A 12,522-nucleotide genomic window follows, 5' to 3' on the forward strand; every position below is an offset into this window, starting at 1 on the left:
TAAGTTTACTGAAGAACCAATATATGCTTCCCCCCCTTCTTGTTTTAGGCAGAGATTAAGGGATGAGAAGTCCCATTGCACAAGAGGGCAGACAGAAAAAAGGGAAAGCGGCAACAGCTGCTTGTAAACAACTTTTGTGAATTAAAGCAGTAATTTCATTAATATCTAAACTCCATGGCTGTATGCCTGAGCTTCCAGTGGTCTCATCTCCCTTCTTAAAAACCCTCCCTCTCCTTCAAAATTCTGCCAACCAGCCATAAACTTAACATGTACCATATTCCCATGACCAAAGTGAGTGCTTCTGTTTACAACATAACAGTTTAAATACTTCCAGAGGGCCAAAGGGACAGATTTAAAAGGCAGATGCAAGCTCTTGCCTCCACCTACATTTCACACTAGGGTTTCTGGACCAAAAAAACCCAACAAATAACCCATCCATTTAGTGAAAAATAATCTGTTCTTTTACTTCAGCTGTCAGAGTGGTACAACATCACAGGGAGCTGCTTCTATTCCCTGGCTGCTCAGATGACTTACACCTAAACCATGTTACAACATCAGTAGCAGGTGACAAACAACTCAGAAAAGGGCCCAGAAAGAGAATGTATTTACAGTTTGAAGTATAAACACCACAAAACAGTACAAACCGGGTCTATGATTAGCAAGAGGATCACACATTGTTTGGTTCCACTGCTGCCTGTGCCAGTTGACTGATACTGCAAAGATTCAGCTTATTGTGTAAACATGGAGCTGGAATGTACACAGTGCTCTGTGACAACCACAACTACGCCATTAAATAAAAATATATAGAAGAAGAAATGGAAAATTTCAAACATGCTGCTATAAAAAAAGCGTGTCTGCAGAATAAGCATATACAAACTTCTGCTAACATTCTATTAGCACATCTTGACTGGTCAGCAACCTTCCAAGGTACCTTGGGGCACCTCCTTTAGAAAACCCTGCGCCAAGCTGGCATCCGAAGCATGAGGAATGTAAAATGCCTTGTTGTAGATAAAAGATGAGAAGATCTTTTGGAAAAAGCAGCTTTTGAATTAGAAGACATTCCAAAGCGAGATAAAGCACCAGAGTCGCAAAGGCTACATAGAGACTTGGGTGGGGGAAGAATATAAGTTCCACAGTTTGAGTGTCAGATTGACATTCAAAAAGTGTGGTATTTAAAGTGCAATCTCACAGTGTTGATATAAAAAAAGTCCTTGCAACAAAGCCACACAGTGTTAATAGCATTGACAAATCTTTTCTTCTCACCACTAGTATCTTTGGCTCTATTTTTGCTGTGCATTGAGCTTCAACATCTCACGGTCAATGAATTTCACTTGCATTTCCATTCTTGTGCATTACCTAGCTGACTCTCTCTGGGGATAGACTGGATATCAAATAACTGTCAGTAAAAATATTCCTGAGTTTCTACACAGTATCACGTTTTCTTAAGAACAACCTGTTTAACCTTAGAAGCCTTTTTCATCCAAATGCTGTCCCTTCTTTTCAAAATGATGTTATTTTCATTCTCCTATGAGGCAATGACCTGCAACAATGTCATTATTGCTTATTTTCCATTCTCCCCCTCCCTTGGAAGAAATGTTTGCCTTCTACAGTAACAAACCCACCTCTCCTTAGTTCACTTTGGCTGAGAGACAAAGGGAAACTGCCTGGGGATGACAGTCCAGCGTATTTTCAGCAGCTCTTGTATTTATGGCTGTATATTCTTTTGCACAGTTCACAAACCAAAAATCACAATCTTTCCCACAGTGCAATTAAGGACAACACGGACATCAGGAGAACCCCAGTGAGCCTTGCAGGCAAATAAATCCTGGAGCCAGAAAGGAAGACCCAAACCACATTTTCTTAGTACAAAGTTTTTTTCATAAAGAAGTAGAAAAATAGGAAATCATTTGGAAAGTGCTTGCAAAATGCAAGCTCTGCCTCAAAAGGCATTAATAAATGATAAAACACGTAACGTACACGATAACACATAAACGATCTGAACATTCAGTGAACTACGGAGATGGCCCCAATTAATGTACTGAACCAATTAATACGCTGAACATGGAGGCTTAAAAAAATGGAAAAATATGTTTTTACTAGAAGGTCTCAAACTGGGGAAAGCCAGGTCTCAGTTGGCATTCTGGAATCCAGCTTCACTTGTGTCAGTATCATGTTCCTTAGGTAAGGGAAAAGGAGAGAAAAACAAAAAATTTTATCAATAGGGTAGAAATGTTGACACCATCAACTATTCACTTGTAATTCTGTTATTAAATATACCTGATTCAGTTTCTTAAACTCAACCACTCGGAAGAAGATGTACTCCAGGATATGTTTGGCCTCTTGCTTCTCCTTTGGGAGTTTACTTGTTACTCCTAAGATATCGCCGCATTTTCGTATGTAGAACTCCAGGTCATCATCAGTACCTAAACAAGCATCCCAAGGAAGAAGGAAGTTGAATATCACACAGATCCGTATCAGTTGGGCAAAAATATACTATTACTCTCATTTGTTGTTAGCATTCTGGGAGGTTAAGTCCTGTAACTAAGTTCAGTAGACTAGCCATGATGTATTCCTGAAGCTAGTACGTTCTCATCTTGTTTAGATTTAAGGTGTCTTTAGAATATTATTAACTAATAATTATAATATTAACTTTTTAACTCCAAAGCATAAAGAGGGGTGGGGGTACTAATTGACAGGAAGCTCAACATGAGCCAACAGTGTGCCCAGGTGGCCAAGAAGGCCAACGGTATCCTGTCCTGTATCAAAAACAGCGTGGTCAGCAGGACAAGGGCAGTGATCCTTCCCCTGTGCTCTGCATTGGGGAGGCCACACCTGGAGTATTGTGTTCAGTTCTGGGCCCCTCAGGTCAGGAAAGAGATTGAAGTGCTGGAGCGGGTCCAGAGAAGAGCAACACGACTGGTGAAGGGACTGGAACACAAGACCTATGAGGAGAGGCTGAGGGAGCTGGGCTTGTTTAGTCTGGAGAAGAGGAGGCTTAGAGCTGAGCTCAGCACTCTCTAGAACTACCTGAAGGGAAGTTATAGCCAGGTGGGGATTGGTCTCTTCTCCCAGGCAGTCAGCAATAGGACAAGGGGGCATGGGCTTAAACTCTACCAGGGGAAATTTAGGCTGGATATTAGAAAGAAATTCTTTACAGAGAGAGTGATCAGGCATTGGAATGGCTGCCCAGGGAGGTGCTGGACTCACCATCCCTAGAGGTTTTTAAACTGAGATTGGACATGGCACTTAGTGCCATGATCTAGTAAACGGACTGGAGTTGGACCAAGGGTTGGACTCGATGATCTCTGAGGTCTTTTCCAACCCAGTCGATTCTGTGATTCTGTGATTCTGTGATGTTAAATAAATCAGCAAGAGCACGCAAAGCAATTTATGTGTGATATAGGAAACAGCAGGCAGAAACGTATTAAAATGTCATGTAACAAACAAAATGTCATCATACATAAAGTCATTTTATCCACTTCCAAGGCCATCCAGTTTCTTGGCCCAGGATGAGAGGAGTGGATTTTCATAAACAAGACTCATGTTTGAAAATTAAATATAACAACAATTTTCCTCCAAAAACTTCGACTTTATATATAAACGTGTCAACAATCAGCCTGCTCCGCTTACATTTGTTTGTAATCTCTGCAAGACGAGCTTTCTCAGATGCGAAAGTTTCATCCAAGTCAAAGAGCTCCAGAGGAGGAGGCGGCAATTCTCTGAAAGCAGGTGGAAAAACCTTGAAGTGAAGAATTAGCACGGTTTATTGTCACATCTTTCTCTTACACTTTACAGATCTCTAAGACAATAATTGTGGACTTAGATTGGACTTGAAGAAACCTTTCATAAAGTCAAAAGCAATTCCAAGGCCCGAAGTACAAAGGTGCACTTTTTTAAAAGCTCCATTTGTATTTTGTAAAAAAATAACTGAATATTCCAAAAGAGTTCAGCCACAAGTATGCCAGAATTATCACCTAGCATCACAACTAGACATAGTGCACTTGCAGTTTGTTTTCAGTTTTGCTCCAAGAGATGCAGGTGATAGCTGAGGCACTAAGCTCGCCATAACAGCTCACCTTGGAAACATATTCACGTTAATTCTGGGAAGGGTGTTTTCTTTTTCATGCAGTTGGATTTGTGTTTTTAAAGGGTAGTGCATAAGACGCTACTTTCAGTTGCAACCATGCAGCTCTAAGGAGGTTTTACAAGAAACAGAAGGGTTCTGCACGGGCTGTATCACCAAGATCACTCACAGCTGGCTGGAGGGCAGGGAGTGGAGTCTCAAACTGGGGCTGAATGAGTTGGAGAGGTTCATGTTTCACGTTCAGCTGTTCATAAGCTCTGCAGCACAGAAGAAGACAAAGTATGAGAGAAGAAACGATACAACATCCATTTCCACTGCAGATTATAGACTGATTTTTATGAAGACACCAGGGTCAACAGTATGCACAGTCACAGCATAAAATAAAAGAAAGTCTGATTTTAGAAGGATCCCAGAAAAGTACTTATCAGTAATAACTGACTTCTACAGTAAGCAAATTAATTAAACTTATGACAGAGAAGAAGATAATGATAAGTGGATATATAAGATGATAAAATAGAAGGAAGTCACACCTCAATTCTTCAAGTAACTTTTAAAGGTGTGAACGCACAGAAGGAAAAAGTGATCCCGTTCAAAAAAGTTTTTTCAGGAAGTCTGTAACCAAAAGCTCTTTTAAAGTTATTTGTGATGGGATGAGAAGGGAGATTCCACTATTAATTCACATCTAGCAAAAACACAAGAAATGCAGAGTAAGAAAAAAGCATCTGTAACAGAGTGGAGTCTCATGGCATCCGTGTCAAGCATGCTAGTATTCGCACATGAATACAAGGGTAACGTGAATTATGAGGGACAAAGCTGCTAGCAATCCCAAACCAGTAAAACTAAGCAGCAGATGAATCTCAAGACAGAATTACTGGAAATGCAAAGATGAATGAAATGCAGATTCAGTAAACGTGAAGCCATTCGTAAGTGGAAAAATAACCAGCTCTCAGTTATCACTCCAGAAAGTACCTGACATCACTGTAGACAGTTCTACTAAAAATATCAGTTCACTGAACCAGCAGGAGTCAGAAAAAAGGAAAAAAACAATGTCAGAAACTGCAGCTAAGACAAGAAGCAAGAGAAAACATCGCTACCAGACTGTATTAATATAAATCAACCTCCTGGTATATCCATGTTCAGAATGCTGCCTACAGCTCAGTCCTTTCTGCTCTTGAGCAGACACAGTTGAGCACAAACAGAAACTGCAGAATACACAATGGAACTAAAAAAAATAAATCACAGCTGCTGACTTGATAACTGAAGGGAGGGCAGTTGTATCCAGCTGATAAAGGGACGTATCAAACAGCTTTGTGAAGTCTCTTGGGTTCTCGTCTCCTTCTTGCAGACAGACTCGCAGCTTCTCGCTCAGTGCGGCTGTATCTGGGAGCATGGTATAGTCTGAAATCTGAACACACACACACAGATACACGCATCTGTGATTTAAAAAGACCGACCCATAGTCTGTTTCTAGTATATATCTCATTTAATATGTCATCTAGAAATAATTCTTTCAGTCTCTACCAGGCATGACCATTTGCAGTGCAGCTTACTGGACTGGTGGACTGTGCAAACTCCACTCTCAGCTGTAAAGCTCCTCACCACATGGACATTGTATCTGGATTTCTGCTAATTCTTTAAAATTAAAAGAACCAGCTTACCTGTCAACTGTGAAAAACTGTCTTTTTATGCACACAGAGTATGCAATTTTATCACATGGTATTCCCACATAAAACCAGCATTTGCAAACATCAGTGAAAAAAGCAACTAAAATGGATACACAGGTCGATCCCTACCCACACACAGAAAATCTGCCTTCACACACATTCCTCATGTCTGAGGGCTCAGAGTGAAGCGCAAACTTATGCTGGAGCAGCAAATGTTCTGATAAACATGGGCAAATTGGGAAGAGACTTTCACAAATGAAATCTGATAATGAGTAGCAATCTGACAGAGACACAATACCATTATTTTTATGCCTAATCCATCCATCTACTCAATCTCAGATGCTGAATAAAGGGTCTGCAGCAACAACAGCATCCATCTACCTGTTGGCCGTCTTGTGCTAAATACATGGTTTGCCAAAACTGGTGCTGCTAGGTCACGCTATTAATATTATTTACTTCTTTTTGATGGATCTCTTACCTCAGGGTCCTCCATATCCATCTGGTTCAAATGGATATCTGATGTTGTGAGCCACTGGAAAAGCACATCCTGGAGAAGGACAAAACTTAATTAACTTCTGGAGAGTCCAAATAATCTATGATAATGCTTAAACATTCATATTTGAGCTACTAAATAACATATAGTGAAAAGTAAGAAAAAAGGTAATAAATGAAAGAATATCCGTGGAGAAAACACAAGCTTTTTTTGTATTTCCATATGGAAGCAATGAGTCACAGCAATGAGCGTACTTGGTATGAGGTGCAGACACCTCAGCAGGAAATTCCCCTCCTCACACATAACAATGTTACATATCCCACTTTAGAAAGTTGTCCTGGTTTTGTTAAAAACAAGTTTCTCTTTCAGTGAATTTTGCCTGTCAGCTAAAGCCTTCATATTAACTGCATTTTCCTGGAGAACCAGACACATGTTCTGGTAAACCTAGCAATGGAATGCAAACTTATTGATAAACACAGATGGACATCTCGCGAGAGGGGCGACGAGAAACAAGAGACCAAGAAACTGACCAACTGTGTATAACATCCCATTCACGTGAATACTTCATATAAAGTGGGAGATCACGAGGATCTCGTCCCTTTTTGCCCTTTTCCCTTCTGCTTATGGCCAATACTAGGAGAGGACCTTGTTAGTCGTCCCTGTGAACTGAGGCCTAGTGAGAGACTGAATCCAGCTCCGATTGGCTGCAGAGTCTAATCCAGGACTTCAGGTGCCGGCTCTGCAGTTGCTGAGACTTTCAAGATTGGTTTTGTATATTTTGTATTATTTTCTCTATTCTTATTAGTAGCATTAGTAAAATATCTTTAATTTTTTCCAACTCTCTTCACTCTGTCCTTCTTTTCCTCCCAATCGCCTCTCCTTAGTGGAAAGGCGGGGGGGGGGGAGGGGGAAGAGGGGGTTAACAATACATCTGCCAGGGTTTTATTGTCACCCCGCAATCTTAACCCTTTACAAAAGTGCTTTACAACCTCCAGGTATCAGGAGCTATATGTGCAAACATTTGTTATTAATCGTGTAGCCGTAATCGAGCACCAAGGAAGCTATAAGAAAGTAGTAAAAAAAAAAACAACAAAACCACTCTATTGAATATTTAAATATTAGTGACAATAAAGTGGCAAACAGAAGTAGCAAAAGCTTTTTAGTGCACTATAACATAAATAATAAAGTTTGTCTTTAAAACCTCCTCCTGTTACTTGCGCTCTAACATATTCCCCAGGATGTCAGTATTGGGTTAGAATCTCCACACTCAATCCATTTTACAGCTATCTTGCTCTACAATGGAGCTAGTGAGCTTGGACTGCTTTGTAAGTGCTGTGGATACCCACAAAGAAAACTAAAACCAGACAAACAATAAATAAAAACACCAAACAAACAAAACACAAACCAAAAAAAAAAAAACTTACCATGATCTTACCATTTTCTTCTTTATCTAAATATTGATCACTGAACATGTGCGAAGATCCCAGTGCTGCTAACTTTCCACCTTGACTCTATCAACAAAAAACACAATACAGCAAAAAACCCATTTCAAATCACAGCTTTAGAGGCAACTGTTAATGATGTCTAACTGCAAAGTGATTTAAAGAACTAGGCAATTTTGGAATAAGGAGTGGCAAGCTCACAAGAGCGCAGCAGCATTGTAAGTGTATTTGCTCTTAAGGCTCATAAATGTATTAAAAATACTGCTCTGCATTTCATACGAGCAGACAGACAATTGGCTGGCAATCAAAAAAACCCACGGAGTATCATCAACAATAGCTGCACTTAGGTTATTTTTACAGAAAAAGAAAACACTTTTCTCAATCAAGTAAAAAAAATAATGTGAACTGAATGCATTACTAGCAGATCTATGTGCAAATATTGTGTGGGCGTAGGAATTTTATTGTATCTTAGTCTGACAGCTATAAATATTAAAATGCGAGCAGCGAGTGTACTTGTAAGTTCACTTCATATTGCTCTGTCTTTGATTTATGGGGTTTATTTCAGCTGCAACATGGGGGGATGAAGTTGGGCATCCTCAGGACAAAAAAAATCACCTTCCTAACAAAGATATTGAAGAACCACAGTAGTGTTAGACACTCATCTACATAGTAAATAGTGTGTTAACATGTTCACATTCACTAACAATATTAATCCTTTATTTGTACCCATCAACTACTACTCGATGTCTGGGGTTTTTTTGGTTGGTTGGTATTTTTTTCATTAACAGGGCTGGACAGGTAAGATAACATATACAAATCCACTGGTTCCAAGGTGACAGTTCTCTTCTTTAACTCAATTTGGCGTGTTTATGACGCTAACAATAATTTAACTTACTAAATGATCACTAAAATAGCGGGAAAAACTTCAAACTCTAAGGAGTAACTAAAAAGATCTGTCAGCCAAATAAATATCTATTTTTTGCTGACCATCAAATTAGTTCTTCTCTGAACCCCATGCAAAAATAGTTTCCCATAGAAGGAGGGAGGAGTCAGCAGGCCCATGTGGAGTTTACAAATGCATCAAAACTAGAAGTGGGTTTGTAAGTGCTCCCAGAAAATCCGCTCTTTGTGCGGGGCAGGGGGAGAACTCGTGCTTTGTCACATGGAGTCATACCTCGTGCTGGTAGAACGCAAGAACAGGCCTGTTGAGCGGGAAGCAGATGGATCCTGTTGACAGAACAGCCACCGCTGGTTTCATCACATTCAGCGTGGCACCAAATGGATACACGAAAGTGAGCGCTCTGCGGGAAATACAGACACTCCGTAAGCACCTGCATGTATCGGGTAGGCTGGACATATAAAACTCAGTCTGTCTTAACTGCAAACTGTAATTGTGCACTGCTGGGGGAATGGCGAGAGGCATGGGTTAGAACATTCAGATCATTATAATGACATTTTAGTCTCTTTCTATGGATTTTTCCAGGTTGATGATTTCTCTTAAATAAGGAACAAAGAACGCTCTGGATTTCTGTCTGCACAGTCCTGTACCTGAGAAAAGGCTAGTTAACTCATGAATATATATTCTGGAACAAAACTATATAAAACGTTTTTACACTTACATTTTTCTTTATGATCAACCACACAGTCATTTATTAGTCTAAAAACTAGCTGCAAGGAAGAATGCAAACATTTAGAGTTATTTATGGAAAAGCTGTGTTCGTCTCAATGCCTTTTCACTCCTCTGCAGCACAGAGGGATGGAAAGCTAAAAACTGCATTAAATGTCTATTTTACCCTGAATTAAGGCTCTTTAAAAAGACGTAGCGTTGCTCACACCTGCAACAGACCGGTCACTGTCTAGAGCTTATTCATATTTACACTGTTCTGCCAAATTCAAATCCACAGACAAGTGACAAAATAGATCTGGTCAGGACAGTACTAATTCCCTTCAAACCCTACCACGCCTGCTCCTTCATTGGTTATCCAGCACCGTTAAACAGATTGTCCTTTCCAGATATAACCCTGAGGAGCAGGAAGCTGACACAAGAAATACATTAGAAAACCTCAACACAAGCACAACATACTCCTGCTAGATTGCAAACCTGCCAATCCCAAATCATTCTAGATCTTTTCACACCAGCTGCCTCAAAGGAAAACACTTACTGTGAGTCACCTCCACTTCCATCTTCATCTGATGTCTCAAGGACTGTTTTTCTTGCAGCTTCACTGATTCCCCTACAAGATGTTGAAAAGCAAAACTTACTGAAAACAATACAGATTCTAAGAGTTTACTCTAAAGATTTATATACCCCAAATATTTACCTGTTCAAGACTCCATCAGAGATCAGTGCTTCTTTTGGGTGGTGGTACTTGAAATACACGGTTCGTACTACAGCATCTTGAAGAAAGAAAAAATATAAAGAAATTTTCATCTCAGCTGATCAGCATGCTAGATATAGCAATGAAAAAATGAGTTTAGCTCTTAGATTCCTTTCAGACATATAGATTTAGAACAGGAATACATTTGCAAGTTCAAATAAAAATAAGCACTCAGTGTCTTCTGGAAAGCAGAAGATGCAAAAGGATGATCCAGTTAAAAGAATATGTATCAAGTTTTACAAGTTCCAATTCTGTTTTTATACATCTTCTAAAAGCATAATGAATCTAATACTGGTGAAGCAAAAAAGGCATGGTCTAGAAATGTGACTCAAGACCCTAAAAATAGTTCATGTAAACTTAGGCGCAGCTGTTTGTTTGGTTTGGTTGGTTGGTTTGTTCTGTTTTCTCACATCAGTAGTAATGAATGGCATTTTATTGGTCTGCTGTAGAAAAGTGCCACTGTTTATTCAGGGTATTAAAATATATGGAAAAATGTTTGAAATGAAAGGCTCTTTAACTAAGAAATGTCAGTAGAATTAATTTTTGTTAGTAAATACCATTAAAATGGACAACTATAGCAAAGGAATGGAGATGGCCAAGTTGTTAGCAAGGTACTATGTCCATGGAAAGCCCTTGGTGTGCTCCAGGATCACACAGCCATGTCCATGTATATTTCAATAAAAAGCATCTCTTGGACTAAAAGGTACTTTGTGAGAGGGACCTGCTTGGCTTCTACCTAAAAAGGCCGAACTTACACTTTAGATTTTGTTGAAAAGGGAAGAAGAAAATGTATCAGTGAGCGCCATTACCGTTATTGAAAACGATCCCATATTCTTCTAAGAAAAAGTTAATATTGGTGCCACATCTGGACTCTCCACCTTCTGTCAGCATCACCAGGATGGCTCCACCATCCTCCAGGAATTTCTTCAGAACCATAAACTAGAAGACAGCGAAGATCCAGAAGAAATACATGTGACAGAAACAACACACATGACAGCACAAAGTTATACTGAGGTGAGGGGAGGTGAATAATTTTGACTATTTGGAATGAACTCAAAAGAAAAAGCATTTGAATTTCAATTTGTGTAAATTCATAGACAGCAGTAGTATTGCAAATTCTCCTGTGTTGCTCTTTTCTATTTCACATTAAAAAAATACTGAAATATAACTAATTTGCAAACAATTATTGACTTCTTACCTCAGCAGCACTGAACTTTTCTCTTGGCCCTGCTGTAATCCACAATTTTACCCCAAACAGTTTCTCAGATGTGATTTCATCTTTTAAGCTATAAACAGATTAATAAAGACACAAGTTATTCTTGGACATATTCCTGAACCACAACTTAAAGAAAAAAAATGAAAGAACTGGCAAATAAACACAAAGCAAATCACTTCAGTCACTTTGCATCCTTTCACCTGGGTTTAAAGTTAACAACTCCAGCAAAAATAATCTTTGCATATTTCCACTCATTAAATAGAAAAGCCTTTCTAACAAGGTACTTTAGAAAATCCAGAACTGGTATAAACCATCAAAGCTGCTATTAAACTTTGCACCTGACGAGCTTCCCTTCAGCATCTCTGTTGCCCTGCGCTAGACTCTCTCCAGCAGTTCCCTGTCCTTCTAAAACTAAGGGGCGTCTCCAGCAGGTCCATGTCTGTCGTGTGCTGAGGACCCCAGAGCTGGACCAGCACCGCAGTGGGTCTCACCAGAGCAGAACGGAGCAGGATCCGCTCCCTCCACCCGCTGCCCAGGACACGGGTGGTTCCCGGGCCGCCCCGCAGGGCCAGGCCCGGCTGACGGAGCCTCTTGCTCGCCAGACACCCAACGGCCCCTCGGAGCACAGAAACGCGGCTTCTCCCCTCACCTCTGGATCTTCCAGTTGCCGCGAAGCCTTTTCCGCAGGGACTTGTAGCTGCTGCCGAGAGCGAAGCTCTCCCCTTTGGACGCGTTGAACGCGATGACATTGCGCACACCCTTCTCCATAGCGTCACCGGGGCTACCCTAAAGGATGCCAGCTCTCCGGGCGTGGAGCGAACCTCCACCGCTCCCACTCTCCGGCGGGACGCCGCAGCGGGTCCGGGGGGGATGTCCCCGCGTCGGCGGCCGGGCCGAGCGGGGACGCGTCCGCTACAGCGTAGCAACGCACCGGACACGAGTGCGCATGCGCGGGGGGCGCCGCGCTGTGGGCGCCGCGGTGGTTTGGCCCATTCGCCGGGAAGGAGGGGGGAAGCGGGACAGTACCACTGCAGCCGCGCCCGGTGCAGCCCCGGGGCCCGGCGGGGAGCGCTGGGGCTTGACGTGGGCCAGCGGTCGCCTGGCATCAGCCCAGGGCTGGCCACTGTCCTCTCAGGCAGTTGCTACAGCAGGAACAGGTTTCTGGGCCAGTAAAAGCAAAAATACCGAAAACACCCCCAAACAAATTAAGTACAGCCACTCTCAGGCATAGCATAACAACACCCA

General features: G+C 41.2%; 1 protein-coding gene across 1 annotated transcript; it reads right to left on the reverse strand.

Annotated features, from left to right (window-relative positions):
- Positions 1 to 585: 585 nt before the first annotated feature.
- IFT52 (intraflagellar transport 52) lies at positions 586 to 12,229 on the reverse strand. Its single transcript, XM_005502691.4, has 13 exons — positions 11,927 to 12,229; positions 11,260 to 11,347; positions 10,871 to 11,000; positions 10,005 to 10,080; positions 9,846 to 9,917; positions 8,858 to 8,984; positions 7,666 to 7,752; positions 6,227 to 6,295; positions 5,335 to 5,489; positions 4,254 to 4,341; positions 3,631 to 3,739; positions 2,278 to 2,423; positions 586 to 2,176 (listed from the first exon to the last, which is right to left on the reverse strand). Exons 1-13 carry the CDS (start codon positions 12,043 to 12,045, stop codon positions 2,129 to 2,131), a joined length of 1,314 nt encoding a protein of 437 aa, XP_005502748.1. The 5' UTR covers positions 12,046 to 12,229; the 3' UTR covers positions 586 to 2,128.
- Positions 12,230 to 12,522: the final 293 nt, after the last annotated feature.

This window comes from Columba livia, chromosome 16 (assembly GCF_036013475.1).
Source record: "Columba livia isolate bColLiv1 breed racing homer chromosome 16, bColLiv1.pat.W.v2, whole genome shotgun sequence".
Classification (NCBI taxonomy): Eukaryota; Metazoa; Chordata; class Aves; order Columbiformes; family Columbidae; genus Columba; species Columba livia.